Source organism: Colletotrichum truncatum (genome assembly GCF_014235925.2).
Source record: "Colletotrichum truncatum strain CMES1059 chromosome Unknown Contig_0004, whole genome shotgun sequence".
In the NCBI taxonomy this organism is placed as follows: Eukaryota; Fungi; Ascomycota; class Sordariomycetes; order Glomerellales; family Glomerellaceae; genus Colletotrichum; species Colletotrichum truncatum.
The window spans coordinates 1,422,752-1,443,383 of NW_027222401.1; the positions used below are offsets into that span (position 1 = coordinate 1,422,752).

Genomic DNA, 20,632 nt, shown 5'->3' on the forward strand with positions numbered 1-20,632 from the left:
TTGTTTTTTTGCTTGTGGCAATACCCAATCGGAGGCATGAAGCATACCTTATGTACTTTTCCCTTAGCGGCTTGCTTGGCATGTGATTGAAAAGGTATCTGGCTTCTTCCGCCAAAGATCAATTGATAGTAGAACCATGGTTAAGTAATAATTCAGCCATTCTTTCTGTGTTCTTAGTTGAAACAGAAATTTAAATAATGAGAGACAAGCCAAATGTCCACTGAATGAATGAAATGATGATACGCGAGCACACTATCTATCACATAGTTAGAGTTAGTTCAACCGCGTGGAACTTTGCAATGACGTGCTTGAATACAGTGACGTAATGCTTCATCGACCACTTTATGATGATAGCCATAGTATGAAAGCAGCCTTTATATGGCTGTAAACAGCATGCATGTTTCTAAGGAAACAACATCGTCTTGCCACAAAGGGGAGTTCAAGATGTCCTCTGTGGGTCTCGCCCGCAGCTTCCTCCTTTTCATCGCTCCAGATTAGGCAAGTCACAAAAAGTATATTGGGAGGGGGGATCCAGTATTGCGTCGCACCTGAGATGAAATATAACAAGAATGGAGATGAATTAGCGCTGGGTTAACAGGAATAAGTAAGTACGGATACCACGTCGTTTACCCAGCTTGGGCGAAAGCTAATTGACGATCCACAGATTGTAATTCCCATTTGCATACCATCTAACACGCTTAACTTCATGCTACACATTGATCCTTAAAATCATTTAGCAACTGTTACTTTGGCCTTGACTTTTCATTTATGAAACTTACAAGTTCAGGCCCTTGGAGGATTTCCTTTTTAAGTGACCTAGTCCCTGTCGCACCAACGGAACGTTTGCGAAGGATCAGATGAACTAAAAAGATCACCATGGTACTTCGTTCTCACGAATGCACATATTTCGTTACACCACAACAGTACTTAAGCTATCAGGAGCTATCTTTACAAAGCGGCAGTTAAATTTTACTTTGTCTGGCGCAAATGGGCTGTTCCCCTCAAATTGGAGAATAATTGCTCCTCTTTCGCCCGATGGTGACCCGCAGATGATCCTCTGCGACACTGGTCGCTCATAAAATTGAACTTTTTGGTAACAGTAACCATGGCACAAGTTTGCGAATAAGACCTGAAGCTGCGTTTTAGACTGCTTCTGACCACTCACTTTCGGACTATTTATGTGCTCAATGACCTCTTTTTCACGCCTCCCTTTTTCGGTTTTTTCTTTCTTTTAATCTAGAATGCACGTGAATTTGTTTTTTAGACCAACACAACGTCGAACGGAAGAAGCCATCCACTGATACCTTACTTGATCAAGTGGGTATTTGAGCATGTTGTTAACAACCTACCTACCTGCTACCTGCTACTAACATTTGCTCTTTTCAATAGCGGTTATAACTCATTGTTTCTCTCTTACTCGCTTCGCTGCTACACAAACCAGAGTTTTTCGACGCAGCTTGGCAGATAATTGAATTCGCCTTCGTGCCCTCGGCTTCTAGCGCGTTTCCCGGCGATGAATGCTTGTGAGACCAAAGATAATACCAGGGCGGCGGAGGGTAGGGCCGGGGGCTTGGGATTCATCGGGCCGATGGTGAGTTGCAAAAGACCGGCGCTTGGTTTTTTTCGGATGCAAAAGCAATGTATGCCAGGGAGATGAAAAAATGGACAGGCTTCAGCAGAATGATATTTGCACCAACGGAAATGGCTTGAAAAATGTCTCAACAAAAAGTGGGAAGTGGCCTTGTCTGTGGCTTATTCCGTCCCGGCTCGCTGCCTGCATGTGGGCACAAGATTCACTATCATGTAGTAGTGCATATGCTATTTGTTCCCTGAAGTGAGCGGTTGCTGGTCATCCGGTCCGAATATAATAGCTTTTTCGTATTGTGGCTGAGATATACGCATCGGATATCGCCGATTTATTGTGTTTGAGTCACTGAATGGCATCTGGCATCGCGTTCATGTTTTCGATGAAGCGCCACTAGCCGGAAGCGCTGCTCGCGCAATAAATACTCAGATATGCTTGAACGGAATGCTTGCTTAAATATGCTGCTCTACATTCCGCTGGTTAGATTGCAACTTGCGCCATTGTCTAATCGAGCCTTTTTCTCTCCGCGTGGATCTAAACGTAAGACCGTGTCTGCGATCTTTTCAAGATCTGCTGAAAAATCAACTCTGAAATGGGCAACGAACAAAGCTCGCCTTTGGCGAACTGCTTAAACTCAATCTGCAATGGTCGCACTAATTGCGTCGCATACCCAAACACCCCATTCTACCAGGTAGCATGGGTCAACCGTTACAATCTTGACATTCCAGTGGAACCCGTTGCCGTAACGAGACCAAGCAATGCGCAGGATGTTGCCGGATTTGTCAAGTGCGCCGCTGAACACAACGTCAAAGTCCAAGCCAAATCAGGGGGTCACTCTTATGCGTATGCTTCTCGTTCCTCTTTCAACCGCCAGAGTGTTGCTGACCTCAGTTCAGAAATTTTGGTTAGTAGTCATGGAGAAATCCATGCGATACGGGGTATTGACCGTGGAGCTAATGATCATTACCATAGGCCTCGGAGGAGATGACGGTGCTTTGGTTATCGACCTCTTGAACCTACAACAATTCTCCATGGACACGAGCACGTGGCAGGCAACCATTGGCTCAGGCCATCGACTATGGGATGTCTCGAGGAAGCTGCACGAGAATGGCAAACGCGCCATGTCTCATGGAGTCTGTCCTGGTGTTGGCATCGGCGGCCATGCGACGATTGTAAGTTCTAAGTAGAAAGAAACCCCAACTAAGTATCACACTGATGGAACAAAGGGAGGCCTGGGACCGTCATCGCGAATGTGGGGTTCTTGCCTGGATCACGTCTTGGAGGTGGAGGTAGTAACCGCGAATGGGACCATCCAGCGAGCCAACAGCGAAAAGAATAAAGACTTATTTTTCGTAAGCAACTCGAAGGGAGATTCAAACAGAGCTGACATTAAAATAGGCTCTGAAAGGCGCTGGTGCAGGGTTTGGCATCGTAACCGAGTTTGTTGTTAGAACTCAACCAGAGCCTGGAAACGTCGTTGAGTACACGTACTCTCTCAGTTTTGGGAAGCATTCAGACTTGGTGGACGTTTTCGAGCAGTGGCAAGCTCTTATTTCAGATCCTAATCTCGACAGGAGGTTTGGCTCGGAGTTCGTTATTCATGAGCTGGGCTTGATTATTACGGGCACTTTCCACGGTACAGAAGCGGAGTTCGACGCCAGTGGAATTCCAGATAGGATTCCCAAGGGGAAGATCGCCGTTGTTATTGATGACTGGCTTGGTGCCATTGCCGGCCAGGCGCAAAAAGCTGCTCTGTGGCTTTCGGAAGCTCGGACTGCTTTTACAGCGCGAAGCCTGGCGTTCCGTGAAGACCAGTTACTCTCGAGGGAAGATATTGCTAGCATGATGAAATACCTGGACAACACAGATAAGGGGACGTTGATCTGGTTTCTTATCTTCGATGCGGCTGGCGGTGCCATTGGCGATGTTCCCACGGATGCGACGGCCTATGCTCACAGAGATAAAATCATGTTCTGTCAAGGATACGGCATAGGTATCCCGACATTATCCGACCAGACTAAAAGTTTCATGAACGGCCTTGTTGCGGCTATTCGTGGAATTGTTGGTACAACGATGATGACATACCCGGGCTACGTTGATCCTACTCTGGACAATGCTCAAGAGTCTTATTGGGGATCCAACTTGGCGACTTTGGAAAGCATCAAGACCCAGTGGGATCCAAGAGACATTTTTCATAATCCACAGAGTGTTCGGCCATTGAAATGAATGGCGATTAGTAAAGCATGAAAAGGAGGATAAGTGGCATTGTACCAAGGCAGCCTGAAAAGATGGGATGATCTGGGTCCCACGCCTACTTAAATAGATAGAACCATACAGGGGCAAATCCATTTTTGAGATTTTTTTTTCATTTCTCAACTTTTTCATTGAAACCCGAGGGTTCATTGCAGCTGCGTTTTCCAGGTCCCTCGACCCTTTTCATCACAATATAAATGAACAACCAACACTAACTGTATGTTCTTGCAGCAACATGCATTGGAGGCTATGGCTCAATCTGAAATGTTTGACTCGAAACAAATGCAGGCAGCGGTAAATATGCTGCATGGATTGCGTCGGATCTACGAACGTTGAACAGACAAGCATCATCTGGATGAAATCTGGGATGTTATGGCTGTTGTTCCGCAAAGTCATAAGATTCTCATGCACCCAGGCGATATAGTGACAGGCGTCAACTTCAATAGGAGGCAATAACAAATATCAAGGTGCATCAGAAAGGATAACACGCCCAAAAATATGCGAACTAACTCGGATATTTGGGCTATTGGAACTTGTGCTTGGAGCCTTGAAGCCTCACTATTGAATTCTCAGTTTTGACGAACTAGACACCTATCAAACAGGCTAGAAAGGGTGTAAGAAAGTGACTTGATTTAAAAAGAGAGCATGTGCGCAAGTAAACACATACTTGTACGTCCGCGGTGTGCGATTGGGAGAGAGCTTACGTAAATACACCTTAGTCGGTGTGTTCGGTGAACATTGACGATATCGTCACATTAGTGGATAAAAATTGCACGCAGCAAAACGGTTCTCTCACCTAGATTTAGGCACCCGCTATACAAGGCTTTTCTTCTTTGAAAGACTTGACCAGCCGTCCCAGACCCACCACCTGCTTTTGTCCCAGCTTTCTTCACCTTTTCTCACCTCTTCTTCCATCCAACCTACCTCACGGCGCAAAATTTTAACCCTTTCACCACACCCAACCAACTTTTCACAAACGCAAACTTCGTTGTTTGCTTTCGTCACAAATCTCACGCTCCGCAAAAGTATACTCGATTACCAGACAAAGGCGTCCAGAGCCCCTTCGCGCACGATACTAGCAGATTCAGGTACTCACTCTTGTATAACCTTTATTCTTTTCAGCTACTGACTTTAGTATAGCATGTCTTGCCCAATCTGTCCCCGTGGCGCGATCGGAGTTCTCGTACCCAGGAGGCCCGTCACCTACAACGGCAGAAATGTCAATGTTGGCCGGATGAATACCTTCTGTAACTACTCCCTCGCTCGATTCTTGCGAGAGAACAGCTGGTACATGACAAATCAAGGTCACATGGAGAATAGTGTTGTTCTCTGCACCCCGATCACGATCCCCGCCGAACTCATCAACAGCACCATCTACGACATCATGGTCTATATACGCAACTTCATCCGCGTTGCTTGCCCTGCTGGTCCTGGAATCATTCTGGGCCACGACCTTACCGATGAGCAGCTTGGTATGGAGATTCACATCCCAGAGATTTATCTCTCAGCCTATCTTTACACCTTGATTGCATACCTTCAGTATGTCGTTGGCCAGGACCTCACTTGGTGTTATACTTGATTATGGGTTGAGAAGTGTGTATCTTTACGAACGTCTTTTCTGGAGGGATTGGTATCAGGGAACCTTGGAACGACGCGGTTTTCGCACGAAGACACATGGTCAGTTGCCGACAGGAAAGGGCAAGGAGGACATCGATTACAGTTGGACTCCAGTACATTTCCAAATCTCATTTCTGAGGCCTAATTACTGATGAACATTGAGAGGTAAAAATCAATTCACAGTCCTGTGCGTGTGACTTCCCTCAGTGAGAAGTAAATCTAAATTTTGTGGGAAAGAACTTCTCAATGAATGATTTCCCATACAGTCCCTCTTTCCTTCCTTGTTTGTTTATTCCCTCAAAAAGTATGTCTTTCTTGTAATCCCCTCCCATCGACAGTGTTTTAGTCATCCACTCTTGTTCAAAGCCTTTGACAAGGGTCAACTTTGGCAAGAATTCCCGTGCGTTGCGCTCTCTCGTAGATGCGAATTTTGGTGCATATTTGTAACAACCACTGGGATACATAAGAAGGCACGCTTGAATGCAAATGTATCATTCACTCAGCCAAAATAGAAACCAAATTATTGATCATCTCGTAAATTAATTATCAATATCATCATCAGCGGATATCCCGCAATTAAGTATACATCATCATCCGTGGTATCGAACGCCAGGTATTTTCCACCCAATTCGTCAGCCATCCTATAAATACAGGTCTCTTCATCGGAACTGCCTCACAGCGCATAGTTCTCGGTATGTAAGTAGATTTCTTCCAGCATGTCATCGCCCCAAATCGCCGCCTGTAGCCTGGCGACGGTGTTTGCAACACCGACCCTCATTGCTGGCGGACCGCAAACAAAGACAGCTGTTCGCCTGCCGAGGATTCCTCTCCCATCGGGCCCTCCGGTTGCCCATTCCTTCAGCATGTAGCCGAGGTCTGGTCGGCCATACTCTACACTCCAGCCACCGTCAATCTGATGCGGAACTGGGAAGGCAAAGCGCATCAGATTCTTCTGGAACTCGGTCGGCGTCTCGGGGAAACCGAAATCAAAGCCGGACGGCGGGCCAAATGTACTTGTTGGCCGAGGCTGATTGGAATTAGGCAGGTTGACAGTGCGGAGATGGGCGAGTTCTGGCGGTCGAATGGGCATGTCAGAGTCATCCGTGTCTATGTCAGGAACCTTGCGAGGTGACGGTGGGGCATAGTTAAAGTGTGGCTGATCACTCTTCGAGTTGATGCGAGGGAAGTGAAAATCGCCGTCGTTCTTTGCGTCAGGGTCGCCGTAGTCGTAGTCGCGGCCCTCAAGGCGGCGAAGCGATTCCTCTTGCGGGGAAAATCGGTCGGACGGCGGCGGGCCTGGTGGTGGGGGAGGGTATTGGTGAGGTTGAAGGTATTTTTGCTGTGGCAGGGCTGTGATTTTGTCTTCTTGTTCGGCGCGAAGTTCTTGTTCGCGTTGAGGGTCACCTTGTGCTACCGATTGGATTAAAGCAGAGTTGCGTTTTGATGCAATGCCAGCCACGAAGCCGTCCAGCTTGTCATGAAAGAGATGGCTCAACGCTCGCGGCGCTGATCGATCGCCAGCAGCCATCATCATGGCGCGGTTGCGCACTGCAGAAGTGACGAAGAATTTGCAAGTGACACTCTCAGGGGGTGCGGACTCGCGGCAAATACGGAGCTCTTCGCGAAACCAGTCCATGGCCTCTAGTCGTTTTAAGGCCCATACTACAACTACCTTCTTCGTAATTGCCTTTCCATCACGCATTCGCTTGATTAAATTGAGTAGTTGAGACATCAGCGCGGTGATACCGCTGCCACCAGCGATAAGAATGCAGGTGTCAAAAGCGGCAAGATCTCTTCGCATGCCTCCGTAAGGTCCATCCAGGAAAGCACGGTAAGTATGGAACGGGCCTTTCTCAATGGCGGTGTCGAGCACCTTTCGAGTAAAACCGCCGTAGGGCTTGAACACAAGCATGCAGTCGCGGTATTGCTCACCATATTCTGAAGGAAAGTCTTCGCTACAGAGGGAGGCGATGGTAAAAGGATGATTGTCGAAAAATGAGATGCCAGGCATGCGTAAGTAAACGTATTGCCCCGGTTTCCATCGCATTTGAGTAGGAATGGTAATCTTGATAGCGTTCTCGGAAAGTAGGGTGATGGCGGCCTCATCGCCGACCATAAAGCTCAATCTCCACGGTTTTGTCCAGTTCAGGTTAAACAAGCGGAATATGTAGCAGGCGACCCAAATAGCAATGGTTGCCCAGAGATAGTCCCAAGAAGCAAGGTAGTTCTTCGTGTGCCAGAACAGCAGACCGACATAGACCATGCCTACCGGGACGTGAAGCAAGACAAAGACCTCGTATGCGATGCGCCGGATAAAGGGGAGCGAGGCAACGCAGAGCCATACCAACGGCACAAGGCAAGCAATGCCTGTACCGTAAATGACACCACTTCCACCGTCAAAGAGCCTTGAAAATACATCCATACCGCCATCATCCCACACCGGCTGAATATAAAAAGGAACGGTGTGTACCAACGAAAGGAAGAGACAGAGGTAACCCGCCCATCGGTGGAAGACATTGAGGCGCTCAGGCCCAATACCAATGAGCATCGACATGACGTTGGCCTTCATGCTGGTAACGATAATCCAAGGGGTCAGGGCGACAGCAATCATGCCTGCTCGGATGGCAACAGGTGGCGAGCCGAACTGAATGCTCTGCCAGTAAAGTGGTTGTTGGAGGAAGCAGTAGAGGGTTACGAAAGCTAGAGCGATGAAGACACAAGTCAAAACCGCCAACGAGGAGAACGTGACTCGGTAGCTTCCCCAGACGAAATCAGGAATGGGCCGATAAAAAACCCAGCGGAAGAGAGCTAGGGTATCGTTGACGAAGCCAACTGAAGAAAAATGAGCTTTTGGTTTGAACTGTTTCTCCCCGAGTCCTTCTGCGTCGGGGAAGAAGTGATGTGCTTGTCCGGTTTGCATTGCGTGAGCGTATTCGGGATTGGTATTGTAGATTTCGGCATAATGCTCCTCTACTTCCTGTTTGTAAATGGCCTGTCGGATCTTGTCTTGCCAGAAGTGCCAAAACCGCATGAATAAGACCACGCCCACAAGAGCCAATGCGAAGTATGTCCATCCCAGCCCATACTTTCCTGACTTGTCCCAGGGATCTACTGTCAGTGCTTCCACCAGGCCGGCAGGGCTATCCGGCTTGAGTGTGATGGCGATACGCTTGGCAATCCGTGTTGCCCCATGCGTAGCAGCATCTGCCATTTCACGGATGTAAGAAGCCATTGTTGCGAGTTGGCAAGCTTGATCGAAGCAACACTTAAGAGCGGCTAAGCGCGTGGCATGTATATTCTCGTCGACATACGGAGCGGATGTTCAGGTGCTGGTGGGTATAGTTCGGTGACGGTGAGAGCAATGGGTTTAGACGGTTTCAAAGTCTAGGTGAACTCAATCTATGCGGCCCTATTCCGATGATGTTGATAAGAAAAGGCGGGGGCCGATGGCGGCTTGAGGAATACCAGATTCCTCTGAGTCGGATCAAGGAACAACCAGGTGAGGTTAAAACAACGAAACGAGAGACGGAGCAAGAAAACGCGGAATATGGGAGCCGGTCCACAGGCTCGGGAGCCCGCAGGGGATATATGGAAAGGGGATCGGAGTCGCTCCGAGGGTGGAGACGCCTTAGTGGGTTGATGTTAACAGGTGGGAGGCGTGATGAGCGCAAGTGTAGGCAGTTCCGTCACGTTGCTGACAGCTGGGCAGAGAGGCACGACTAGTCAGAATGTGGTGACATTTGTGGTGTATAAGATGGCTGATAAGGCGGCGAAGTTGCCATGTGGAGGGGTCAAAAGGATGCGGCCTGAGTGCGGTCGTTCAATCAACGACCAGAGAAGGGTTCGATGGCTTCGTTGGCTCCGGTGGTGAAATGTGAATGGCACTGGGCCCAGCGGCTGGCCGCACTTTAATATTGGCTGGCCAATATTCTGACCGTCCCCCGCCGCTGGATGTCACACAATGCAGGCCGGGCGTGGGCGCTAGAGGGGTGGGTGCGATGCAGGTGAACAGCTGCAAGCTGCAAGCTCTTGAGGCACGTTGGTACGGCCGTGTTCTCGGCAGAGAAGAGGACTATTGAAGATGTGCTGACCGGGGTCAAGGGCTGGGAGATGCGTTGGTTGTTGTGTCTAAGGTGTGATCAGCCGAAGATTAGATATCCGCGGCCACTTACGGCAGCCGTTACCGTTGGGCCCTCGTCAATGGCTGTCGTTCTCTCTTCCATTTGGAGATCGATCCATGCCGGTTGATCTACTCTAGGCAGCCGAATAATGGCCACAGGAACCAAGGCGGTCCTTGACGTGCTGTGTGTGTGCCTGCTGTCGATGAGGGAAATAACAGGTAAACGCAGTGGCGGACATGCGCAGTTCGCGGTTGAGTAGTGGTGCTCTTTTGAACGACAGCCACGGCTCTCTTTGCGCTTCACGTTTTGGTTCGTACATCGGCTTAATCCTGTAAGGACAAGTCCTGAATAGCGGACTACATCACCCATCGTCGTGGGCTGTTTACCAATGAGGCAACCTAGACACCCCACGGAGGTCAACTTGAAATCGGCCGGGCTAATGATCTGACCGCCAATGGAGACATCGGAAAGGAATTGGTCAACAGGTGGCAATCTCTAGCGAGAGGTTCCAAGGTGAGAGGCCATCACGCCCTGTAAAAGATGCGAGCCCCCGACACACATGGTGGACAGTTCCACACCGATCCGTATTGGGGGCGGGTAATCATTATGGCTGGCGGTCGAATGACAGATGGAAGAAGGAACTGTGATGGATAATGTGTGCAGTTGACGAAAAGATTGTTGGCAAGGGTCCGAACGGGCACAATGGCGGGAAAAAGCTAGATGGTAGATGTGATTCGGTAGACTTGGGTGCAGAGTGCGCCAGTGAGGTTACCTCCCCGTTCTTCCCTGCTCCCTGACGGGCGGCAATGCCAGGCTTCTGACTGGTCAGCACTACTGTGTCTGCACCCTGCCATGCCTGTCTGTGCGTCCATATTGTTGCGCTAGAGCAAGCTTTTGGGCCACCCGCGCCGGGGGTTCTGACCCACTGAAGCTTCCCGGCCCAAGCTCCCGCCACCAAGCAACAGCTCTTTCTCTTGTCACATCTCTCCACTCCATCTTCTGCCATGCCATCTTTACCCTTCCGTCTCTTTTCCATCTCGCCTCGCTTCACCTCATTCGCTCTATGGGCCGTTGACCTCCGAGAATCGTTGGACGTCGCCTGATCTGACTTCCCGATTCTTCTACTGGCCGGTACCTGACTTCTGCGCTGCACCTTGGACCTCCACCAGGCCAGACCTGCGACCCCCGCGTGGCCATGGCACCTGTTTGCTTTGGACTCTAAGTCGACATGAGAGCGGCATCCCCAACTTTGCGTGGTTGACCACGGGTTATCAGACTGTTTGCCACTTTTCGATGATGCTCCTCGAAGACAGATGGCAATGATTTCATCCGAGTCATCGACACTATTAACCGGATTGCGGCAATTAACAACAAGCTACGGATCACACCCACGGCAAGAGTGATAACATGGCTACGCGGACCCATCTCTTTCGGTGAAGCCATGATCATGGACCCCTCATTTCCGCTGCCCGCGGCTGCGGCTGGCAGAAACTTGTGTCTTAGCCGAGTCCACCTACTAAAGTCGTCGTCCCGTATGAGAACTGGCAAATAGTGGTCTGTAGCGTCTACGGCGTCAATTAACCAAGAATCGAGCAAGTGGAGGTGTCGCCATCCTGATTCGGAAGCCCAAGAACTCATGCATCCCAAAGAGGCGAAGAAAGCCAGATATCGACCCCGCTGCCCAGCACTGCCCGCTACCAATTACATCTCTTTGAGGTGTGATGAATCTGCCAGCGGTCCCTGACCCTGTCCCTTCCGTCCCTGTCTTTTGCCAGTCGACGTCCTTCTGGAGATGATGCTGCCCGAAATCTACACTTATCGTCGTACGGTCAATCAATATTCATGCACTACACCCCAAGTGTGCGAGATGCAAATGCAGTGCAAGATTTCTGTCACCAACTGCCAAGGCTTCCTTGCCTCAAGGACTGGCAGTGGTGATGGAAGTTCAGATCGAACAAACAGCCCATCACTTTTGTTGAACCGCCGCCAGGTAGGGCAGGTCGCTGGCAAACATTTCTGATACATCCCTGTCGCAGCCCGTTTTCCCGCCCGTCCCGGTCTGGGCCGGTGTGGTGCGCAACCGGGCCATCCTAGCTATTGCCCGCATCAACCCTGGTGATTTTCCGCCATGTCTCGCGACCCAGCCATCTTACTGTCGCCCGCGTCACCCAACATTCCTAGGATTGAAAAGCTTTTGTGATTGTTGTCCAACTGCATGATACGAGAGAAGAATCTCCGCAGGTCATGCCCAATATCCACAGCGTAGTACACCGGCTGACCATACCGATGGTTGATCTTGCCGCGGTTTTCTCCTCAAATGCACTCCCCAGGCAGGGATGGCAACTACAATAACCTCGGCCTGGCTACCTTAAACGGCTGCGAAGAGCTCGCCTTCGTCTTCAACGGGTGTTCCGGGTAAGACTTGAGGAGTACAGCTCTCATGAGACCAAGTTAAGTTACGGAGGACGAACCCGCTTGTACCGAAGTCAACCGGCAAACATCCTTCTGTGTATCTTTTTGACTTTGGCGTTTTCAGGACCTTTTCGTCACGCCTATTTCCTTTACATCAGTGATTGCAAACGTGGATTTAGGCTGGTTTTTCATCTCTCTCTTGAGGCAAAATCATTCTTCACTAATTGGTTTGATAGACTTTGGCGTACGAACCAGGTGCTCTTCTAATCTTTCAAACTTACCTCGTTAGTACTTTGATACATAGGGAACCAATGTCAGAAAGACCATCAACCGATACCAATTTATCGAATTGTAAAGACAGTATCTCTAAGCTTCCCATAAAACTTCTGACAACACAGTTGCTCATGGACATTGTTGAAAAGGGCGGGCATGAGTGAATGGCTGAATGCTGTCCATGTTTTTGATCTTTGTCGTAGCTCTCGATGATTCTTGGCACTAAATAAGCCGCTCGACTACTAGTGAAATCAAGGTTGATAGCATCATCCCTAGACGTAGTGATCCATGAGGCCATCTTTCTCACATAAGGACGGATAGATTGAACAGTTTTACTTGGAAGGTCCTAAATAAAGTCAAAATAGCTAACATCAGAAAAGACTTTGTAGCTCTGCTCAAAAATACCAGGACCGGGCAATAATACAACAGGCCTTGTCTTTGACGCAAATTCGGCCTTTTCTCGGGTCACTTTTGCCCGACTAGAGTAAACTAGTCGTCTAGAGGCTATAATGAGAGCCTTCACTCGGATGCCCTTGCATGGTGGATGTCGTAAGCTTATCTTCATCCTTTTCAACGTCAGCCCTACAAGGAACGACCCACCTGACGGCAATCTAGCCATACTCTTGATCTTCCATTGGCGGAGAGTACGGCTTCTTCTTTCATCTTGAAATGGGCTGATGCTGAATTCTTAATGAGGTTACATTTCGCCTAGAATGGAGCTAGGCACGTCAACTACTCAGGTGCTATGTGGTTTAAAACGGGCAGATGAAGACAATAGAAAGTCATAGTGACTTTGGCTGACGCCGATATCTTTGCCACCTTGAGTCATTCCTGGTCTTGTAATCATTTCATTCTTGGTATTTCAAACGTTGTCTTACCGTCTTGGCTCTCTTATAAAAGCTGGTCTTCATCCACGCTGAAAAACCATCTAATAAGGTACCTCTTAAAACATAACCCATACCTTCCCAATCTTTCTTAGAAGAACTTTTCCACCATGGCTCAAACTAATGCTGCGCAGTCTAAAACAATGAAGGCTGTTGTCTGGGAGGGGAAACCCTACGAGGTGGCAGTCAAGGAGGACATCCCATTTCCCCGTCTTGAAGCGCCTGAAGATGCTATTGTTCGCATTACAACCTCGGCCATCTGCGGTACTGATCTCCATAACTACCGAGGATACTTGGGAAGCAGTGAAGTCCCCTACCTGTTAGGGCACGAGGCGATGGGTATCGTCGAAGAAGTCGGTGACGCCGTCGACAGCTTCCGGGTTGGTGACCGTGTTTTGATCTTGCTCAACCCACAAGACGGTCTTTTGGAGATCAATCTCGCATTTAGGCCAACATACGGTCTTGGAAAAGATCTAAGTGGGGATTTGGGTGGCTTGCAAGGTAAGCACCTCCCCCTTCCCTTGTTGACTCCAAATTTTCTGACATGGATCTCGAAGCGGAATACGTTCGTGTTCCCTACGCAGACAGTTCCCTCCTAAAAATCCCAAAGAAGTTGCCCGACAAGGAGTGGCTATTTCTCGGTGACATTTTCCCCACAGCCTGGGAAGGTCTCACTTGGTCTGGTTTCGAGGCAGGTGACACTGTCGCCATTTTCGGCGCGGGGCCTGTCGGCCTCCTTTGCGCCTACAGCGCCATGATACGCGGCGCCAGTCTCGTGTATGTCATCGATTATGTTCCGCAACGTCTCGCTAAAGCTGCGGAAATTGGTGCTGTGCCAATCAACTTCGCCAAAGGCGGCTCGGCATCTGAGCAAATATTGGCCTTGCAGCCCAATGGCGTCAACCGCTGCGTCGATTGCTGCGGTCAAGAAGGGAGTCTCAACGCAGAGCTGAAGCCGCAGCAAGACTATATCCTCCGCGAAGCCATTGCCGTTACCTCTTTCCGGGGCGGCATCGGGGTTCCAGGTTTATACTTCACGTTGCCCAAGAGCCCTGGAACCCCGAATGCGGATAAGATGCAAAAAGAGCTCAGCGTTCCTATTTCTGATGCATGGTTGAAGTCTATTACAATCAAGTTTGGCAACGTTGAACTCCTTCGCACATTGCCTGCTTTATTCAAACTCATTGACAACGGGAGAGCGCGGCCTGGCTTTGTCGTCACTGCGGAGTTCGACCTGGATGAGGCTCCCAAAGCCTACACGTTATTCAACAAGCAACTCGAGATCAAGACATTGTTCCGTGGGCCGGGCAAAGAGGGTAGAGACGACTTCGTTTGGGAAGCCCACGAAAACGGAACCAATGGAAGGTAAGTGATCAAGGTTCACTCATGGCATTCAAGTGTACTAACATCCACGCAGAGCTTTTCATACAAACAAGTTGGTGAGGTTCCACTAACTGTCCAAAATACCAAATCTCCCAGTTTCTAGTTTGTTCATTCCGCTGTTGCTGCGGCTTTAAGAGTTTTTCACTGTATCTTTCTTCCTCGGAACTCAGTACGCACGAGGATGTACATTGGATGTTACCTTTGCAATCTTATTCTTTTTCTTCTCATTGTATAGAGCAGAAGACGCAAGAAATACATTTACTTCTTTAAACTTCAATACCAAGCTATGTACAAGTTCTCGTCTCTATGGGAATGCAGGCTTTTGTTCAGCATCCTTAACCCCTGTCAAGTAGGAGACGCGGCTCTTGCAGTAGAACTCGACGGAAAGCTTTCCATCCAAGCTTGCCTGTCCGTCATCAAGACCGCCAGCCTTGATGCATGTGACATCTGGCATCATGTCCAGTTCAGTGTACAAGCTAGAGCCGCAAGTGGGACAGAAGAAGTGACGGTTGTTCTTGCCAGAGGCCCCGGTAACGTCGTAATACTTAGGCTCGCCTTCGAGAGATGTCAGTATCTTGTTAACCCAGTTGGTTCACAAGGGGGTTACATACCTTGGGTGACCTTGAACGACGCGCGAGGAACAACAGCATTAGACGTGAACGCAGACCCGCTCCACTACTTTCGTCAGCAGTGTTTCTCAACCCTCGTTTTGGGCTACATACCTTTTGGCAATCTGTGCAGTGGCACAAGGCCTTTACTTGGGGCTCATCTGCGTTTATCAGTCATCCATTGTGATCAAGGATCCAAGCATGAAACAAAAAATGGCATACCACTGCTCTCGTACGTCACCGCCTTGCACATGCAGCTTCCCTTGAGAACCATTTTGCGGAGAAACAGTAGGTTTGTTGGACTTTAGCGACGCGTGTCTATAGACGATTCGATTCCAAGACGAAACTGAGAGGACAAGTTTATCATCTACCTGTGAAAAGCGGTTGGAATCTGACCACCATTTATATACACGTTTGAGGAATCTCGGCTAGCGCTAGTGCCGGCAACAAGGAAAGCCAAAGCAAAGTCAACTCTTCTCATTGAGTGACGCAGCTTGCCGAGCCATCTCCTGCGGGGATTGAACCCAGAAAGCATGGGCCTTATTTGTGTTTACCCCGCGGTTCAACCGGTTCAAGTCGCGCCACCTGCGAATCAGATGTTCGATTCCAGCTTTGGCTTACTTGATAATCTGTGGGTTTTTTTGTCACCCGCAGGGCGTGACGGATGAATCTAACTCCCTCTGGCAGGCGAGGGAATAAAAAGCCTCTTGAGTTCGGCGTTTGAACAGTTGTATTTCAAATCATTCAAAATAGGAACTTCATAATTCCAATTTGCAAGTGGCTTTGAGGCGAACTCACTTGGCAGTCCAATCCCCCCCCCCCCCCCCCCCCCCCCCCGCCTCTGCGGGAAGCTTAGGTCCGCAACATAAACGACTCCACGCAAAGCCTATTACACATTTCCCACATCGCCGCTTATGCGGTTTTTCGAGCAAACGTCTGAGTTACTGGGGTTCAAGAATCAGGGCACCGTTTCTATATAGTTTGATGGATGGATTATCGACATTGACAGCTTTACGTTGTCAAGTCGACCGAGCTAGACAGTTGAGTAAAAGACTTGATGTTTCCGATTATTGTCTCCATGCAAACGGGGCGCAAAGTGAATGTGCTCAAGTAATCTCCAGATCCTGAAAAATTGAAGTAAGCTGCATTGCACCGATACGGCTCTCCAGCGCGCCACCAACGTCATTGGCGAAAGACAAAAGGGCATTTTCCTGGCTTCCCAATACGCAATACAATGGCCGGCATTGCTGTGAATCTTCTTGTTGGCCTGATTATATGATTAAATAAGCTGCATCAGTTGGTCTTCGATTCCAAAAGAGCCTCTGTCGCTTTGTACTTTCGATGGTAAGGATGGAGAACACAGAGCGCAATTTAGCAGAAAGGTTCCAAGCTCACCGGTTTCTCAAAGGCCGGTTACGAGAGGGTTAGAAATTACCGTAAGGAAAAGATCAACTGCTGTTCTACGAATTGATGCTGTAGCGCAAGATGCGATGGGCCGTGTCTGATGCAGATCTCTAAGGACCATCAGGTATGGTGCGCTTTGATGTGAAGGGGACTCTGTTCATTGCCAATCTCCCAAAGACGTTGACTGATAGCAGTTGGAATGTTCTTTAGCCGCCATCCTTAAGGTCAAGGTATTACATGTAGCTCTTGCTCGGTTGCAAGGCTATGTATGCTACGAGGACGGCAAGCATAGCTGACAGAGGAAGCCATTCGGGTTTTTCACAAGCTTTATGCAGAGGTCTGGAAAAGGAAGCTTTCCAACTCTTGGTGATTATAAAAGCTCAGAAATAACTATCTTCCAATGCTCTCAACATTTGGTTATTCATGTAGAGCCAGTTCCCCAGCTGAGCCCCCTGATGGTCTATCTCCATACCCGTATCTCCAGGCATCCCAAACGATCCACCTGTCATCCAGTTAGGAACCGGCACTTGCTCGTTGAACATTGCTCCCATAACATTCCCAGCGTCGGACATGTGAGGCAACGGTGTCTGTGACAAGTCTGTTGAGCTGGGTGTTGCAAGAACAGTTGGCTGCGGCAAGGCCGGGGGTACCATTAATGTGGAATCGCTCCAGTCCTCAGTGCCTCCTGGCTCTGTCGAACTGCTCTTCTTCGCATTAATGTAGCTGCAAGCAACATCGTAGAGGACTTTGAATAGGCGAATCTCTTTTTGTATACCGACGGAAAAGGAGTCGGCCGATGAGAACTGTAGAGATTCGATGAGGCTACCAAGGCGTTTGAGGTCGTCTTCATTCCCAGTCTCAATAATATGACAGAACAAGACGGTGAAGGGGACAAAGGGGGATTGCAGAATAGCCCTGTAATATTCAGTGTTAGAAGATGTGTCTTGACGACGGTGAAGACAGTGCAGCGAGGTGAAAATACCAATTTATATAGGTTTCGAGGAAGTCTTCCTCAAAGTTGGCTATAATAGTCATGCACCTTTGGTGCTCTTCGAGGGCTTGACGTGCGTTCAGTATGCACTCCTTTCCGAAAATAGTACCTTCGCCTGGATCTGCGGGTATGGCTCGATATATGAGACAAAGGAGGGATAAGTGAGTGACCCTTGTAGTGCTTATGAAGGCTTTGTAGACTGTGTCTCCTACGGCATTGCGCAAGGCTTCCAAGTACCGCATCTGCTATATCGTCAGCACATAGGATATGAAAATTCTCTCCCCAACGGACAGCTATCGCAAGACTTTCACAAAAGAACATAATATCATGATCGATTTCGAGATGCGTACTAGGTGAACTTACTTCATCTGGAGACCTATGGTTGGTGTGCTGTTCAAGCTCCAGAGCAAGTTGTCTTGCCTGGGCGGTTCTGATAGCTTGAGGTTGAATTAATGCGTTGGGGCTGTAAATTTTGTCGTACACCATGCCCTGCAGCCTTGCCAGCCCTGCCCACTTTTGCAACTGCCCGAAGACTGCAGCTTCTGATCTTGAATCAACTGACACCGGAGGTACGGTGACATCACTATCGCGAATCGTCGAGGAGCGCCCGAGGCGTAACGCAAGCCCTTTTTCTTGCATGTAAATTATCCAAAATAACTTTAACTTATTTGTTCTAGTTTGCACATCATCGTTTGTCATTGTGACGATATTGTGCATGCCAAGCGTCTGGCACATGTGCGATGCTGTGGCGATGAAGTTGTACGCAGCGGATGGTTTGCAGGTGTCGAGACAGTACATGCCCTGGTGAATGTTAGCTGCGTCCATCTGTAAGGGCGGAGTGTTCGCACGGCTACTGTCATGGCACAGGTTGTTTCCATCGTGGAAGGTAAATGGAAGGGAAGAATGGATAGAACTGTCTCAAGGTTTGCCCGGCAAACCGTCGCTTGAGCTTCGCAGTCTGCCTTCTTGTTTGGATCTGCAATGACATTCTTGCATTCCAAAAACAGCCAGTACAGGCCTGCGTTGACCATGATCAAGTCAGCATACGCTGGATCACTATCCCCAGGAGAATAAACTCTCAGAAAATAGTCCGTGAAAGCTGAGATGGAATTTATTTCATGGTTCCAGAAAAACCTTACTCGGATGTGTTCTGTACTTTTGTCAGAATACGGTACAAGATAACAATCTAACAGTTATACCTTTAGCCATTCGAAGACAGGCGAATGCTGATTGCACGGGTGGCATGGGAAGGTCACGAAGGTTACTGCCTGGCTTGAGCGTCCTAGCGTAGGGGTAGAGGTATTCGGGCTCTTGGTCTCTCTTTTGGCCTCCAATAGTTCGACTTAATGTATCCAGGACGGATGCCATCTCCCCTGTGATGTCAATAGATGGCTTGTTGTTCACAGCATCGCGAAGGAATCTGTTTGCGAAAGCGGCTTGGGCTGACAGAGAAGACTCCCCCTCGTACTCCAACTTGGGAGTTAGAATTTTGCTAGCATCTCGACTCAATGGCGAGGAGGCTACCAGCATATCTGGCGTGGGGCTGGACGAAGATACTGTGGTCGACGGTGAAGGGCGGTATGGAGGGGCGGCTTGCGTGGCGATTTCAGGACGGCCCTCTAAGTTGCCCAACGCGTGGCCGAACTCCTCGAGCTTCTTTACGATGAAGTCAATCTTTCTTTCACTGAATGTTGTTGGTTAAGTCACATATAGCATTCCACGATTCTTTAGAAGACCACTTACTACAGCTCAGAGACGAATATGCGCTGCTTTCTTTCCTTGGGCTTTTGCTTTGTTGGATAAGTGCAAGGCACATCAATGCGGACGCAATAGGAACATGGATGCCGTCGGTCACACCGCACCTTGCATGTTTTGTCAATTTGTTTTGAGGTTTAGGAAGGGATGCTGCTTACTTTACGGCGACGGCAACGATCGCACTTGAATGAAGAACCCGATGGGTTAGCGTAATAGCATCATTGAATTTTGGCTACAACGTACGGAAATTGTGGACAGTGGAACCTCATCGTCGTCTTCATGGTTTTGGTGAGCCTGGTACGACGTCTCATTTGCGGTGCTCGAAGCCCCAGGTTCCCGCTCCGGTTCCATCATTGGATATTCTTAAGGTTGATCAGGTCAAGGTGCCACATGCGTTTTCCTTGAGCTATTGCGATCAAAGACCGAGGTGTGAAGACAATACGGCGTGCGTTGTGCTTCAATCAAGGCGGCACGGAGGTTGCTTTCAACACAGTCCGCAACAAATGTAATGTACGACGTATTAGGTTTTTTTTTCCCCCGTGACGGGCGCGGAGGTGAGGCCGACTGATGCAGCCCGCAACCCCGAAACCGAGAAATACGTAGTACACTCCTTTAACGTGTGGTGGGGCTCTAGTTTGGGGCCCGCGCGCCCCGTCATTCTGGCTACTCAGCAAGTTCTCCTTTACAGATACACAAGAAAACACAGTAGCACCCAATCACCACGACTAAGGGGACTAGAAGTAAGCGGGGCATACTTTTCTCATGTATTCTATCACTTTGATTCATCCTGATAATAGGAGTAAACGTGAGTCATGGTTGGTTAGAAGTGAAAAGGTGCGGACCCGAGGAATCTTGGCATCCCGCGCTCCGTTGGATTCGTACGCCGTCCAGGCTTATGTCATCCACGATGGAGTATCACAACGTACACAGGTTTGGTTTGGGTTTGGTTCGTTGCCGAGCAATCTCAAATAGGATGTAGTTTGTATAGGGACATCAGGGATAATAAGAATATGCCTTTTCGTGCGCCACTAAAGTGTCTTGCCCAATAATCGTACAAGATCTCATTTGCTGTGGAGATGATACAGGATGATTCATACTGAACCAGCCATGCAGGGTGCTCACTTCGGTCGCGGTTTCTTGGCATCCCGCACCACCGTAGCTCCAGGGCGGAAAGGAAAATAGTGGGCCCCGGTTCTTGTGCTGCTGCCATAAGTGTAAGTCTACGTCCTCTGCCAATTTCACCATCTGGCTGGAGGCATTCCAATTTCAAGAGCACTTTCTAGCTCCTTTCTTCGTTCTTTCTTGAACTTGGAGCTACTCAACTTTTTTCTTCTTCAAGCCGGTTT

The 20,632-nt window shown here is 49.0% G+C and overlaps 6 protein-coding genes across 6 annotated transcripts; 3 read left to right on the forward strand and 3 right to left on the reverse strand.

Moving 5' to 3' along the window:
• Nucleotides 1–2,177: 2,177 nt before the first annotated feature.
• On the forward strand, nt 2,178–3,811 carry CTRU02_207186 (FAD binding domain-containing protein; the record flags this gene model as incomplete). Its single annotated transcript, XM_036719429.1, has 4 exons — nt 2,178–2,428; nt 2,550–2,757; nt 2,812–2,937; nt 2,984–3,811. The coding sequence occupies 4 exons, from the start codon at nt 2,178–2,180 to the stop codon at nt 3,809–3,811; spliced, it is 1,413 nt and encodes a 470-aa protein (XP_036589136.1).
• A 1,336-nt stretch (nt 3,812–5,147) lies between these two features.
• On the forward strand, nt 5,148–5,417 carry CTRU02_207187 (uncharacterized protein; the record flags this gene model as incomplete). Its single annotated transcript, XM_036719428.1, has 1 exon — nt 5,148–5,417. One exon carries the CDS (start codon nt 5,148–5,150, stop codon nt 5,415–5,417), a length of 270 nt encoding a protein of 89 aa, XP_036589135.1.
• Nucleotides 5,418–6,128: 711 nt separating this feature from the next.
• Nucleotides 6,129–8,687, reverse strand: CTRU02_207188 (ferric reductase transmembrane component 7; the record flags this gene model as incomplete). The annotated part of the gene is made up of 1 exon (XM_036719427.1): nt 6,129–8,687. One exon carries the CDS (start codon nt 8,685–8,687, stop codon nt 6,129–6,131), a length of 2,559 nt encoding a protein of 852 aa, XP_036589134.1.
• A 4,568-nt stretch (nt 8,688–13,255) lies between these two features.
• CTRU02_207189 (alcohol dehydrogenase-like domain-containing protein) lies at nt 13,256–14,514 on the forward strand (the record flags this gene model as incomplete). The annotated part of the gene is made up of 2 exons (XM_036719426.1): nt 13,256–13,691; nt 13,730–14,514. 2 exons carry the CDS (start codon nt 13,256–13,258, stop codon nt 14,512–14,514), a joined length of 1,221 nt encoding a protein of 406 aa, XP_036589133.1.
• A 318-nt stretch (nt 14,515–14,832) lies between these two features.
• CTRU02_207190 (DUF636 domain protein) lies at nt 14,833–15,410 on the reverse strand (the record flags this gene model as incomplete). Its single annotated transcript, XM_070204849.1, has 4 exons — nt 14,833–15,083; nt 15,140–15,203; nt 15,251–15,297; nt 15,359–15,410. The coding sequence occupies 4 exons, from the start codon at nt 15,408–15,410 to the stop codon at nt 14,833–14,835; spliced, it is 414 nt and encodes a 137-aa protein (XP_070061382.1).
• Nucleotides 15,411–16,920: 1,510 nt separating this feature from the next.
• CTRU02_207191 (fungal specific transcription factor) lies at nt 16,921–19,637 on the reverse strand (the record flags this gene model as incomplete). The annotated part of the gene is made up of 8 exons (XM_036719424.2): nt 16,921–17,455; nt 17,523–17,773; nt 17,895–18,332; nt 18,380–18,681; nt 18,731–19,215; nt 19,275–19,393; nt 19,445–19,468; nt 19,530–19,637. The coding sequence occupies 8 exons, from the start codon at nt 19,635–19,637 to the stop codon at nt 16,921–16,923; spliced, it is 2,262 nt and encodes a 753-aa protein (XP_036589131.2).
• Nucleotides 19,638–20,632: the final 995 nt, after the last annotated feature.